This window comes from Archocentrus centrarchus, chromosome 24, assembly GCF_007364275.1.
Source record: "Archocentrus centrarchus isolate MPI-CPG fArcCen1 chromosome 24, fArcCen1, whole genome shotgun sequence".
NCBI lineage: Eukaryota > Metazoa > Chordata > Actinopteri > Cichliformes > Cichlidae > Archocentrus > Archocentrus centrarchus.
In genome coordinates, this window is record NC_044369.1 from 26,772,090 (window position 1) to 26,787,023 (window position 14,934).

Genomic DNA, 14,934 nt, shown 5'->3' on the forward strand with positions numbered 1-14,934 from the left:
TCATTGTGTTATGCTATAAAATCCCATTGTCCACATCTGAGGACATTTTTTTTTCTCCCACAAACGTATGTAACAACCATGTACAACTTCCTGTTTAAAGAGGAAGCTTAGTTTATATACATACCAGGTCCATCTAATCAGAAATATCTAGAAGAAATTAAAAATGCATCGCAAACAGGAGCTCAGGTCTCAGGAGGTTAAAGGTACTGCTCTGTAGTGGTTTGAATCATAGTATCTAACAGATTCCAGTGTGTTCATGTAAATGGGGAGTCTTCTTTACACACTAAGGTTAATCATGGAGTTCCACAGGGTTCTGTGCTAGGACCAGTTCGATTTGTTTTTCTAGCCTGTCATGTCTGGCTAGGACCAAGTCTATTTACATTGTCCATGCTTACCTTAGGCTGTATTAAAAGAAGGCATAACATACTGGCCTACTATAATTTATTACCATTATCAGGTTGTCCTAAAAGCTCCCTGAAAAGCCTTTAGCTGATGCAAAGTACTGCAGCTAGAGCGCAAGCACATTTCTCCCATATTGGCTCTCTGTTAAATCCTGAATTGAATTTAAAATCCACCTTTTTTAATATAAGACCTTGAATGATGAGGCCCCAACTGATTTTAAAGACCCCATAGTACCATATCACCCCGGTGTACGTACTTCACTCTCCGACTGCTGGTATTCAAAAGTAGAATGGGAAGCAAAACCTTCAGCTTTCAAGCCCTTCTTCTGTGGAACCAGCACCCAGGATGGATTCAGGAGACACCCGTAGTAAGTGTTTCTTCTTCTCTAATCGCTTTTCAATCTCTCTGTGTTTATAGACCACTATGCATTTAATCACTATTAATCTCTGGCTCGCTTCCACAGCATGTGTTTTGTTCTGTCTCCTTCCCCTCACCCCCAACCACTCACGGCAGGTGGCTGCCCCTCCCTGAACTGGAGGTTTCTTCCTGTTAAAAGGGAATTCTTCCTTCCCAGTGGGCTTGTTGATAGGGGGTCCTCTGATTGTTGGGGTTTTCTCTGTATTATTGTAGGGTCTTTGCTTTACAATAAAAAGCACCTTGAGGTGACTCTTGTTGTAATTTAGTGCAATATAAATAAAACCAAATTGAATTAAAATATACTGACATCTAGTGGTGAGATTTTACTGCTGGTTTCCCAGTCATGGATTAAGCATGGTCGTAGACTAAAAGGGAAAAGTCAATGGTAAATGGACTAGTTCTTATATAGTGCTTTTCTACTCAGTATGAGCACTCAAAGCGCTTATACAACCTGTTTGCATTCACCCATGCACTCCCATTTTTTTACGAAGCCAAGTGCTTTTAATTAACTAACATTCACACTCCAATAGAACGGTCGGAGAGCAACTTGGGGTTAAGTATCTTGCCCAAGGATACATTGGCATGTAGCCTGGAGTAGCCAGGATTCGAACCGCTGACCTTCCGTTCAGTAAGTGACCTGCTCTACCTACTGAGCTACAGCCACCTCAAAGCAGTCCAAACTCGGAAAAAGTATTTAGTCCAGGATTAGACATAATCCCTGTATGGGAAACTGGGCCTAGATATATAATGGCTAATTTACACCATGGAACCCTGATGTCGTAGATTTAACACTGTCTGTGAAGCTTGACTGAAGCAATGAGTCTCATATTTAAAAAGAACAAAGATCTACTGTCCGCTTTCACTTTCTGCCTCTTAAGCAGCAAGTTGTTCTTTACTGTTGGCTAGCTGCACTGAAACAGGAAAATGCAGCTATTAGCCATAACGCTCGAGTTTGCAGAGCGCTTTATAAATGAGGATTACGTGGAGGAGAGTCTGTTTAAGTCAGCGATGCTGTCCCCTCTGTGTTTAATTTTTCCATGCCGTGCTAGGTGTACAGATCGAGCCGTGTAATCTGCTGTCAGACAAAATGAAGATGAGATCAGCAGTATTTAATGCAATGTTGTTGCATTGTTTACAAGAAGTTACTGCATCACACCACAAACATAACTATGGCTATGTTCACACTACAGCCTGAAGTGACCCAATTCCGTTTTTTTTTTTGCCTTCATGCTATCTGTATCCGTTTCATGACAGTCTGAACAACACAGATTGTTTTTTGGTTTTTTTTTTCAAATGCAGCCCAGGCCACTTGGATATGTGGTCCTAAATCCGATACATATCCGATCTTTTCAAATGCGACCTGTGTCTGTACGGCCAGCTCGCATTTATCCTGCACGTCATTGATACTCCACAAACGTCACTATTCTGCATCCCGTTACGTGTACGCAGGAAGGAAAACAAACTTATTTCTGCAAACACTGAGCACACTCGCTATGTGTGACATTATCGCATCCTCTACTGCGAATGCGGGACACTTTTAGGTTCGTCTGCAGTTCACATACAGATCGCATCCAAGGAAATGTGAACAACCATGCCAAAAAAATCAGATTTCACAAAAAAAATCGGAATTGGGTTACTTCAGGCTGCAGTGTGAACGTAGCCTGAGTTGCCTCATGTCTTTACTCTTCCCAAAGCATGACTGGGAATCCTAACATCGTTCAGCATGTCCACAGAAAAAAATCTGTGTCACAGCTTTCTTCACTTATATTTGGGATTTGATTTTTCTCACTTCTAGTATGAAGTAATTGACTCAGTGAGATAAGAATTTCTAAATCACAACACAAAAATAAGGTTCCAAAAAGTATGGTATCTCTCCCTCGGAGGCACCTGTTAGGATTCCCAATCATGCTGCGGTAAGAAACTTAGTCCTGTTTGCGGTGCGATTATCTTTCATATTCTTGATTTGCAGTGTGTTGTGTTGTAAACTGGTTGGATGTGCTTGGGAAACTATAGAATTTCATTGCATAAAATAGTGCTGATTGCATCTTGTGGACATCTGCTCTGCCAGATGACTATGCCACAGAATCAGTACACCTGAGCCCAATGAGGAAAAACCAAACACAGCATCGACTCCAACTTGTTGGTCTGGTGAACAACCAGTGCACCTGACTTAAACAGCCTCTCCTTTGTGGAGTCCTCATTTACAAAGTGTTCTACAAACCCAGAACATTGCAACTGCTCTAATCCATGCAGTCTTTACTGTAAAGTTCATGACAGAAAAAGAGACAGAAAAAAGTACATCTTGTTTGGAAGGATTTCCAGGAGAAAGTGGACATGTTTGGTCATATTGCATATGGCCAAATTTGGTGAAAACCAAAGACAGCTGATGCTTGGCCTAAACTGGGACATACAATAGAACAATGACCCCAAGCACACCAGCAAGTCTGCAACAGGATGATTGTAAATAAAAAGAATGACCCAGTCAAAGTCCAGACCTCAACCCAAGCAATCGTGGGACTTTAAGAGAGGTGTGCATAAACTAATGCCTGCATATGTCCATGAACTGAAGCAACACTGTAAGGAGGAGTGGGCCAAAATTTCTCCACAGAGTGACAAAGTCATACAGAAAATTAGTTCAAGTTACTTTAAGGTTTTGCTGCTAAAAGTAGTTCTACAAGCTATTGAATCAGAGGGTGCACTTAGTTGTTCACACAGTTTCGGCCTTTTAGCTTTGTTTTTAATTAATCAATAATGACAATAATGACTTTTTCAATAATGGCAATAATGACTTTTTCAATAATGGCAATAATGACTTTTGATCATCTGAAAAAAATCATGTTTGAGTGTAAATGCAGTTTTCAATAAATTCCCTGCTCAAAAGTTTTTGTCTCTTGCGCCGATTTCTTCTTTTAGCATTATGAAGCTCTACTTAGAACCTTCTTAAGATCCAAGAGTGCAAAATGCAATTTCTTGCAATGTTTTAACTGGTCTTAAGATTTTGATCAGGAGTAGGGTTTAATCCCAGGACCCGGGATTCCTGGGAAATGCGATCAGAACCATTTCCCGTTTCCCGGGAAATGTTAAGAAGGCAAACCGGGAAAAAAGCTGCATTATATAGCCTATAAAATATGCCTGCCCTGAACAATAAAGAAATATCTGTTTAACTTCGAGTGTTTCTTTTCCTCGTTTGCAGCCGTTTACTAACAATCATGAATTAGGATACGGGCCTAATGTGTGAAGGAAGTATCATGAAATAGATTAATTTAACATATTTCGCTTTTAAAATGGAGTTGAGTAAAATTTATATTTTTTAGGCTATAAGGATTGGCCAGTTTTTCAAAAGACGATTCACAACGAACCTACTTTAACCCTTAGACACGGCGTTGTAAATTTGCTGTTGCCAGAATGGCAATGACCAAGTCGTAGTGCATTACTCAAGGCCCTGTGTTATGTCATATTATAGTGCAGTACGGTAGTTAACTTTTCAATGACTATTACAGCGTTCCACTGGTGGAACGGTGTGCATTGTGGACAGCGCAAGTAGCTGAGCCTTTATCAATGCTGTGTGGAGATGAATCGTATTGTTTTGCACCAGCAGTTGTAAAATAGCTTGGTATAATTCCATGTACAATGCAGGAATATTCGAATTATATTTGTTAAGGGAGTATTGAGGAACGATACAACACCGCATAGCTCGAGCACTCGAATGCCGAGATGTAGGTTTTATTGCATTAATCAAGCCAACATTGCCCCCTACTGGGCATAACAGGACATAGCTGGAAAGCTACCTCTACAAAATAGGTTAAGCCCGACACAGGCTACAGAAGGCCTAATTAAAATAAAAAAAATAAAACTTTTTCCCGGGATTTGATGTTATTTTCGGGAAAAATATTAAAGCCTAATCAGGAGTGTACATGTGTTTGCGTTTATTCACATTCACTGTCATTCAGGCTGATCTCTCTCTCTCTTTCTCTCTCTCTCTCTCACTCACTCACACACACACACACACACACACACACACGTACACACACACACACACACACACACACACACACAGAGCATACCTTTTTAACCATCGTTGTCATTATGGTATATCACAAGATACAGAATCTCACATCTGATTGGGAAAGTGAACTTCTAGTATCATAATAATGATGCAGGAACTAATAAATATCAGGTTGAAGTTCTGTAGAGTCTCACAGCAACAAAGCACATCCACTGATACAGAAGTGGGCATCTGTGGCGTTAACATGGTATTAAAAAAACAGAAGAAAACTCAGTGTTTGTCTTTGTGCATTGTTATTGACCAGTATATGTTGTAATCAGGCTGTTGAAGTAAAATTTGATTATGTTTCATACTGAATGAATCGGCGACTAAACTGCAGGAATATAAAAATATTCTAAACAAGATAATTAGCATGAACAGGACTGATGTTATTACTGAGATGCATCCCTGCTATAAAATAGATGTTTCTTACATACTGACCAGAAAGCCTTCTGCACTGTGTGTACTGTTTCATACTGTCCTCTGTTTATTAACTGTTATAACTGTGTGTGGAAATCTCCTTGTAATAATTGCTGTGATTTATTTCAAACAGCTCCACACTCCCACTAACTCTCTCATTGTCTCTCTGGCTGTGGCTGACCTGCTCGTTGGGTTTATAGTGTTTCCTCTTACAAAGGAATTCTCTATAACTTCGTGTCTTTACTACGATAATTTATTTTGTAAAGTACGAGGCAGCTTTGATGTCTCACTGTGCACAGCTTCAATTCTGAATCTGTGTTGTATTTCTATTGACAGATATTATGCAGTGTGTAAGCCTCTGACATATAAGGTTAAAATAAATGATTATATTGTCAATATGATGGTCCTGGTGAGCTGGGCTGTTTCTGCCCTAATTGGAATTAGTTTTTTAATTGTTGGAATGAAAAAAGAAAAATGTACCAGCAACTGTTTAACTGATGCTATAGTACGAAACATAATGGGACTTATTTTCTCATTTTACCTCCCAGTGATCATAATGTTGTGTATCTATCTGAAGATTCTGCTTGTTGCTCAGAGACAAGCACGCAGCATCCAGAACACAACAAAGTGCGGCACAGCTGTCAGTAAGAAGGAGAAGAAGGCCACCAAAACTCTGGCTATTGTTATGGGGCTTTTTCTGATGTGTTGGTTGCCTTTCTTTCTGTGTACCACTGTTCTTTCTTTCAGCCATGTTTTTATGCCACTTCCTCTGATTGAATTTCTTAACTGGATAGCTCTGTTAAATTCAATGCTAAATCCATTTATTTATGCTTTCTTTTACAGCTGGTTCCGATCAGCTCTCAGATTGATCCTTTCAGGAAAAATTTTTCAAGGTGACTTTACTAACTCAAAACTGCACTGATGTATGCTCAGGACTGTTATAAAAGCCACGATGTAATCAGTTCTGAAGAAAGGAGATCAAATATAAAATGAGTTTTCCTGTCTCTTTAGTTACATTTTCACTGATTACCACTGTATACACTCTATAATTGTACTGCACACTGAGAATTACAGTTAAAACCTGCTATAACCCATTCATATATAATAAACTACAGAGATGCTTGAATATATAAAAGTTAAACTTTTATTAAGTAAAATATCCATCTTTCTGGTGGCTAGGTTGCCCTTTCTTTTCTTATTACTGTTCTTTTAGCAGTGTTTACATTCAGTTTCTTTAATCTGATTAATCAGGTATTTCATCTGTCACTAAAAGATACTTCTGCATGCACAGACTTACACACACAAACAGCTGTTTTTATTTATTTATTTTTATTTTTGCTTTGCTCTGTGTTGTTTTCTGAAAACTACCCCTTTAATCCAACTTTCTCTTTACAGAATACATTTTGTTCTGGACTCAAGCATTTTACTGATATAGCTGAAATGTTCAATGCAGTGGTGTAAATCTCAGTAATCTCCTTCCAAATATTCACCAAAGAAAAGAAAAAAATATAATCCCAATATCCGACCATGGGATTCTCAGAGAAACTGTCAAACATCCAAGAGCTAAATCACAGAGTATGTAGATGTCAGTTAACATGTTAATGTTCTGAAAGGCCCCTTTTCTTAAAATAAGAAGTTTTCAATTGAAACAGGGAGAAGAGAAGCCAATATGGGGAAATCTGCTCTCTCTTTCTAGTCCCTGTCAGTACTTTAGCTGCAGCATTTTGGATCAGCTGAAGACTTTTCAGTGAGTGTTTAGGAGAGCCTGATAATGATGAATTACAATAATCCAGCCTAGAAGTATCAAATGCATGAATTAACTTTTCAGCATCACTCCCAGACAGGATGTTTCTAATTTTAGAAATCTTACAAATGCAAAAAAAGCAGTCCTACATATTTATTTAATATGTACACTGAAACACACACATGGCTAAGGTGATGCCATCCAGAGTAAGTATGTGGTTCGACACCATGTTTCTAAGATTTGTGGGGCTGAGCACAAAAACTTCAGTTTTATCTGAATTTAGAAGCGGGAAATTCAAGGTCATCCAGGTCTTTATGTCTTTAAGACATTCCTGCAGTTTTACTAATTGATGTGTGTCATCTGTCTTTATGGATAGATAAACAATGTAAATGCGTGCTATGCTTTCTCATAACAATCGTCTTTTGTGACATCTGTTTTAGAGAAAGCGATTATTTGAATATGAGCTCATCGTCTTTGACAGGTGCAGTACAATTGTCCTTGTGGGAAAATGCTAGGTACTTTTTTCACTTGAAATGGATTTATTTCCTCCATCGCCTTCAGAAAGATTTAGCTGGACTGACTGATACCGAGTAATGATGAAGTCATGTGTATGAATAAAGATAATTTGTAGCATGTCACCTCCTGTTGATCAGTTGTTCTCAGTAGTTCTCAGGTTCTGTTGTGCTTATCATGGAATGTAAACTGAACTCTTGTTTTCCATACCAGCTGTACAGCGGCTGTGTGTGTGTGTGTGTGTGTGTGTGCGTGTGTGTGTGTGTGTGCGCGTGCGTGTGTGTGTGTGTGCGTGCGTGTGTGTGTGTGTGTGTGTGTGTGTGTGCGTGTGTGTGTGTGTAGGTGCGTGGGTGGGTGGGTGTGACAGCATGTATTTTGAGATTAAGATGATACTGATTGCTGTTATGTTTCAACAGTTACTGATATATTTTCTTAGCTTTATTGAGATTGATGTGTGCCGTGTCAAGATTTTCACTGTGGACATGTTGGCATAATGACGCAAAGGTGATTAATATATATGGAACTAACCTTGTATGTAACAATGCTTTGATTTGGTATTTTGGACCAAATACAATTTATTTTTGTGTTATGAATTTAACATTGCATGTGTACATGAGGATACTGATGTTATGTAGCAATGATAGTAAAACAATATGAAAACATAATTTAATTGGAACGTGTCTATTTATTTACAACTTTAGTATAAATAAAATATCAATTTGACTTTTTTGTTTTTGTTTTTAGAAAAAAATCATATATAATTTCTTATAGTTATCATAAAAAAAAACACATTCATCATACACATCCAACTGAGACAGCTGCAACACCTCGATCACAGCCTTATCTAACTCATTCTGTGTATCCTGTTGCTTTAAAAAGTCCAGCTGTTGTCATGAAACCAAAAACAAGCACAGGGATTCATCACGTTACCCTCATGCCATACTTGATGAAAGCGTGAACAAATGAGATTTCTGTGAGCCTCAAAACCAAAGTTGTTGATGCTTTTCAGCAAAGAAATAAAAAAGAAGAAAACGTTAGTTATTTTGAAATGTTATCAGCTGTGTCAGTATTTAAGGCTGTGTGCCTTTCTAAAAGCTTTCAAAGCAACACACCCACATTTGACTCGAGGTCAGGGAAAAGGAAAGAATACTGCTTTGATGTCACACTGTGTCCACACAGAAGACTTTCGACTTTCTTCCTGGTTCATCCTTGGTTTGTGTAATTCTATTTTGTGTGTTTTTTTCCTCTGTGTCTTTAGAGTTTGGCTCTCCCTGTGTTTTGGCCCTTAGTGTTTCTGCATATTGTGAGTATCTTCTGTCTGGTTGTGTCTGTCTCACCATGTGGTGTCAAGTTTGCTTTTCTGTCAGTCTTGCGTTCTGTGTACTTTGTGTCCTGCTTTGTGTCCCCTTGTCTCGTTTGTATCATTCTGTTCACCTGTTCTCCCAGCTATCTCCACTTACTTAATTATCCATCTCTATATATTTTTTATGTTCTCATCTCTGTTCTTAGTTCCCGTTCCAGGCTGCATCTGCTGCCCAGCCAGCATGCCAAAAGAACTGTTTGCAATGTTTCCCTGCTGGCATTTTTAGAAACAGCCAGGTTACAGTGCTGCTCAGTCGGACTTGTCAGAGACTCTGTTTTGTGTTACCTGGCTAGTTCACTCTAAGTTTGAACTCTGTGTTCCCCAGCCTACCCAGTGTGAGTCAGAATAAAATGTTTTCCAGTCTATAAAGACTGAGACTGCACTTTGTGTTATTCTGCCTGACCAGCCAGTACCTGACTCTTGTATGGCTCTGCAAAAGTCTGACTTGTATTCCTCAGTCTGAAAAGATTGAAACTCATTATTTCATAGCATGCACCCCCAGTGACTGTTACTAGGGTGCGTGTGCAGGTCCCTCTTGAGACCAGTTATGTTTCATTGCCTCCTCCTCTGAGACTGTCTCTCCTGAAACTGCCACTCCACCTGAGGCCTTTCCTGCAGTTGCAGTAGTGCCCCACTCCACCCATGTGTCCTGAGCCAGAGAGTCCGGCTCTGCCTGAGTGTTGGTTGTTTGGTCGCCTTCGACATCAACTCCCAGACAGTCTCCTCCACTGTCGCCCCCTGGACAGGTCTTGTCCTTTTTGTTGCTTGCCACTGAAGACATTTCATTGCCTCCACTGACACTGGCCTCCATTCGTGCCTCGTGAGGGTCCTACACTGACCGCCAGAGGTGTTCCATCGCCTTTCCCATCGTCAGTTTCCAGCCAGGCTACCTGAAGTGTCCCACTGACATTCTTGATATCTGTTTGTGGTCACCCCACCAGAGATGTCCTGTCGCCTCCATTGTTGACTCCCCGTTAAGCCTCCGGAGACCCTCTGCCACTGGCCACATGGCCGCCATCCAGAGCTCCTCCATCTCCACTGCTGGCCGTGTGGCTTTCCTCCAGAGTTCCTCCAGAACTGTTATCCAGACTTCTACATTTATTTTATAATTTTCATTTGTGATGGGAGGATGTCCCTATCAGTGAAGGGGCCTTTCTTGTATAAAGAACTTCTTTTTCATATCAGCTGTGCTTAAAAGTCTGGATATTAACTTAAATTTTGCTGTCACGTGTATGTCTAAAGTTACTTCATAGAGACATTCTTGTTTTCTTTTGGTGATCACTGTTTCCTTTGCAACCACCATCAGGTCCAACGATTTGCTTTACCATATACAGTACCTATGAGGTTCTCACCAGCATCAGTGGCATTTTTTTGTTCAGTGTTGAAAATATGTAATGATAATAATTGATAAGCATGTTAACATCTCACAGATATTTTGCAGGTTGACTTCACCTCAAATCACAACAGTGACTAGATATGTACTTCCTGTCAGAGCCACTGGCAAAGCTGAATTATGAAGATGTCCAGAATAAATATGTGCTTACCACACATCAACACATGCAGGTCCACAGGGTTTTCATTTTGAGTCATGTGGATTGTAATATTGAAGAGTCTTGACCTTACAACATAAAGCACCTTGAGGTGACTGCTTTTGTGAATTGGTGCAATCTAAACTAGGGACGCGCCGATCCGATATTCAGTATTGGCCTAAATTACAGGATTGGATATTGGAAAGAAATAAAAAATGCAATCTGATCCGATCCGACCCACATTACCTGCATTACAGTTCTCTGTCATCATCTTCTTCTTGTGGGTCTGTGCACTGTTGCCAAGTCCTCAGCAAGGAAAGTAGCTGTTGGCTGTCCTAAAAGTCACCAGAAGTAGCTATATGATGTCATCACCTAATTTGCATAATTGGTTATTTGCATGTATTTGCAATCGAGGCCGTAGGAGTGAGGAATAACATCTTTGGAGAGAGAAAAAATGAAGAAAAAAAAACACCCTAAATACATGTATATTTAGAACTACTAGGGCTGGGGAATATAGACCAAAATAATATCTTGATATTTTTTACCTGAATGGCAATATACAAAATATATCTTGATATTTTTTTCTTACCAAAGGTATAAACAAAAAGGCACCTCTGAGTCAAAGCTATGTCCAAAATGTCACACAGGCACTTTTATTAACATTCAGCTGTAGATATACATGAGAAATTGCTCAAAAATAAACCACTGGCATATTAAAATAATAATGCTCCTCAAATAAATTAATGCTTTTTTCCTCCATAACAATGGACTCGCAGCTGTGCTATTAAAATGTAAACATAAAAGATACAGAGGAAAAACAGCAAAAGGCTGACTGATTCTTTAAAGCGCTAGTCTGCAGTGAAGTGCTTCCTCCTGTGTAAGATAACAAAATATGTAAACAGACTGAATGAACAAACTTCCATCCTTCAGTCAGCAGGATCTCAGCCAGCTCAGTAAATTCATTCGCTGACCTATCACAGCAATGGGCCCACCCGCTCAATGCGGTGTCGCATCCACCGACTGTATCAAGAGGACACGAACAGACCCACTTCAGCTATTAACGTCACGTGACTCACGGTACATACCAATAGCCACGTACTCTTGGAGGTCCAGGTGATGTCAAAGTGTCTGAACGGGCGCAGTATGAAGGCTGTATGTACACAAAACACAGCGATAGCTGAGGATTTCAGGTTAACAAAAAAACTCTCCAAAAGTCGCCGACGTCACCAGAAAAAAACTCGCTAAATTTGTCGCTAGTCGCTTTTTAGAAAAAAAAACTCGCTAGGGGGGTCTGAAAAGTCGCTAAATCTAGCGACAAAGTCGCTAAGTTGGCAACACTGGGTCTGTGGTTGACCAAACCAGCTAAGAGCTGCATTACCACCACCTACTGGAATGGAGTTGGGAACAGGAGTTAGAAAAAACCCTCCTCAGATTCTATAAAGTTCTCCGTTGCTGCAACGTATTCCCTTTGACACTGAGCGATCATCGCTGACATGTTTTTCCACGCCTCCACCGCTCTCTGCTGTGTTTGTGTGTTGTGCTCGCTGTGCTGAGAATTTCAGCTGATATTTTTTTTCCTCTACTGCAGTTCCCGGACATACTGCTAGCGAGCGCCACTATTCACTAGTGACCATCCGGTACCGGAAGGACCCCTTCCCGGTCAAAATATTTTTGATACTTTAATCCCTGATTAGTGACTAAATATAGACCTGCAGTAGAAACGTATTTAGGGTAATGCATGTGAATATAAAGCATTACAAGATTACGCTCACGCAGCCCCCAGTTTTTCAGCATAAACACTGATAACACAACAACAGCAATCAGCTGTTTTACATGTCCACTACATGTTCCCATCCTTCCATCTAACCATTGCCAGTTTGTGTGTTTTTTTTTCCTTCTGAGCAGATGCAGCTTTCTGCACTCTCTCTTTAACGTTGTAACGTCTGGGTTGTGTTCGGTGGTGAAGAGGAGGCGGCGGGCGTGCTTATCAGGCAGCCAAAAACGCACAACCAAACTAGTACTGGGAATTCCACAGTGTTATCCTTTAATAGAAGTATTCTTCACCAACCTTGTAAGCCCAGTTGAAAGGCTGCTGCAATATTATAATTAAAAACGAGCAGTGCTCATACAACCCACGACAAATACAAAGATTTAAGTTAAGAAAATTAGAAGTCCACCTCAAGCCAAATGTCCATCTGCAAACGTTTCTCCCACGCTCTCTCTACAGAGGAGCAGTGGCGCACATTGGTGACATCATTAACGAAAAGCTTAGACTGTCGTAAAGAGACACCACAATTACGACTGTTACAACGTCCTCATACTTATCACTACATCGTGTTTATGTACTAAAAGAGAACTCATTTCCTTGTTACTAAAGCCGATTCTAAAGTATAGTTTCACTAACTCATAATACAAAACATTCTGGAGGGTATAACAGACGTGTCGTGGCAGTTGTTTGACTTGAAATGACTTTAATCTGTACATTTTGACTTTTTTCGCAAAATTTTGAATTTATTCTCAAAATGCACAATTTTTTTTTTTCCCAATTGGCCCTAATATTCCTTTGTACTAGTACCAGTGTGGCCAGCTGATAAAGCAAGCCCTACAGCAGGGCTATTCAATTAGCGGCCCGGGGGCCACATCCGGCCCGCGGACCCCCTTTGACTGGCCCACCCCCGACTGACCCAACGTAAGCTGCAAAAACGCAATTAAATCATATTTGCTGCGAGAGTTTTAAAAATTCCAGCCCTTCCTCTTGTACTTGAACGCACTGCTTCCGGTATCGTAGCAACGCAAGCCCAGAATACTCTCTCCAAGTACGACAACCGCGAAAATATGTCACTGACAGGTCGAAAACGTAAAATTGACAATGAAAATCGCCATTTTAACCCTGCTTGGACTGATAAATGTGTTTATTTTACCCCAAAGACTGAACTCATTAAGTCAGCATTACATTGAATATGCAGAAGAAGCTTTAATTTTACAGTTATTAAATGTTCACTTGGTGCAGTTTCTTTTGTTGAAATATTTAATGCACTGCCTCAGTTGGCCGTTCTAGTTCAACAAATGCACTTTTGCAAATACATATAAAATGTTATAGAAGACTTTACTGTTGCAAATGTTGTTATTATTACATTGTTTTGTTTTTTTAATTAAACATATGTGTGGTGAAATTTGCCTTGTTAAAAATATTCTGGTCAAGGTTTGGGCCAAATGTTAAAATTTGCAATGCACTTGAATTATTTTGCTCATCAATAAATGATGCAGTATGCAGAAATGTTTTAAAATGTTCATGCGTTAAATTTCATTCAGATAAAGTGTCATTTTAAAAGATGAGATGGTTCTAAAATAAAAGCAATTAGAAGGTGTTTTGTAGTGGCATTTGTTTGTGTGTGGGTTGATTATTGGGGGGGGGGGGGGGGGCAGCAGGCATTGTGCTCCTTGGAGGGGGGCTCACCCTTTCATACTTTGAAAACCCCTGTTGTATGTGAGACAACTAAAAGATTTCAGTTTTGTTGTGTGAGAGACTGTTGACTTATATAAAATTGATACAGGTGGTTAAAAACAAATTTTACAAATAATAATACAAAAAAGATCAGATTTGTATCGGCAGATATCCAAATGTGAAATATCGGTATCGGACAAAAGTGGTATCATGCTATCCCTAATCTAGACAAAACTGAATTGAATTAAACTGGACACAGTGGAATCCCACTAACCACCACCACTAACACCAACAAAGTACTTTGTTATCTTAATTCTCACGCTTCATTGCTGAGCGAGTTTACATACTCTTTGAATAACATTTAAAATATGTCTCTAAACAGGTTCAGAAAGTTTAGAGACATTCCTGTTGGGGAAATTACCTCTGCTTTTCTATCTCTTTAAACTTGATGCATTAAACTGAATAACTGCACGAATGTATTTCTTCCATAAATTGAATTTTTAAAATTATGCAAAAATAATTATTGTGCTAAATACTATGTTACATTATAAAAGATGAGATGTTGGAAGAAGCACATATAGGAATATAAATGTTTACGTGTACATGAGTTTTGTTTTTTTTGTTTTCAGTTTGTTTTAAGCATGTAAACAAGCCTTTAAAGCACTACACACTCCAATATTGCAAGATCTATCCCGATGCAGTTTATATCACAAAAAGGAGTGGGAAGAAGTGTACACTTAAATTTAATTAATTTGATCCCATCCCCTCTCCATAGGTTAGTTAATATTTATCCAGTTTCCTTGTTCTTTTTTTCATGATTTTATAGTGTGTGTCTTCCCACCATATAAAACTCATATCTTAAGAAGATACCACAAATAAGTACTAACGTGCAGCCTGCATTTAAAACTGTTTTTAAATTCTGTAGTCCAATATCAGTGGTTTGCCAAGATATTATAGATTTTACAATCTTTAAAATCTATAATATCTAATTACACACATTATGAGATGAGACAATGTCTACACATAACTGTTTCATCACTCCCAACTCAAAATAAA

General features: G+C 39.3%; 1 protein-coding gene across 1 annotated transcript; it reads left to right on the plus strand.

The window, feature by feature from the left end:
* Window positions 1–5,225: 5,225 nt before the first annotated feature.
* Window positions 5,226–6,206, plus strand: LOC115773898 (trace amine-associated receptor 1-like). The gene has a single exon (XM_030720828.1). The coding sequence runs from the start codon at window positions 5,238–5,240 to the stop codon at window positions 6,204–6,206; it is 969 nt and encodes a 322-aa protein (XP_030576688.1). The 5' UTR covers window positions 5,226–5,237.
* The last annotated feature ends 8,728 nt before the right edge of the window (window positions 6,207–14,934 follow it).

What these genes read in the sequence shown, in the direction of transcription:
- LOC115773898 (XM_030720828.1), top strand. Translation starts at nt 5,238, where the DNA reads ATGAACAGGACTGATGTTATTACTGAGATGCATCCCTGCTATAAAATA.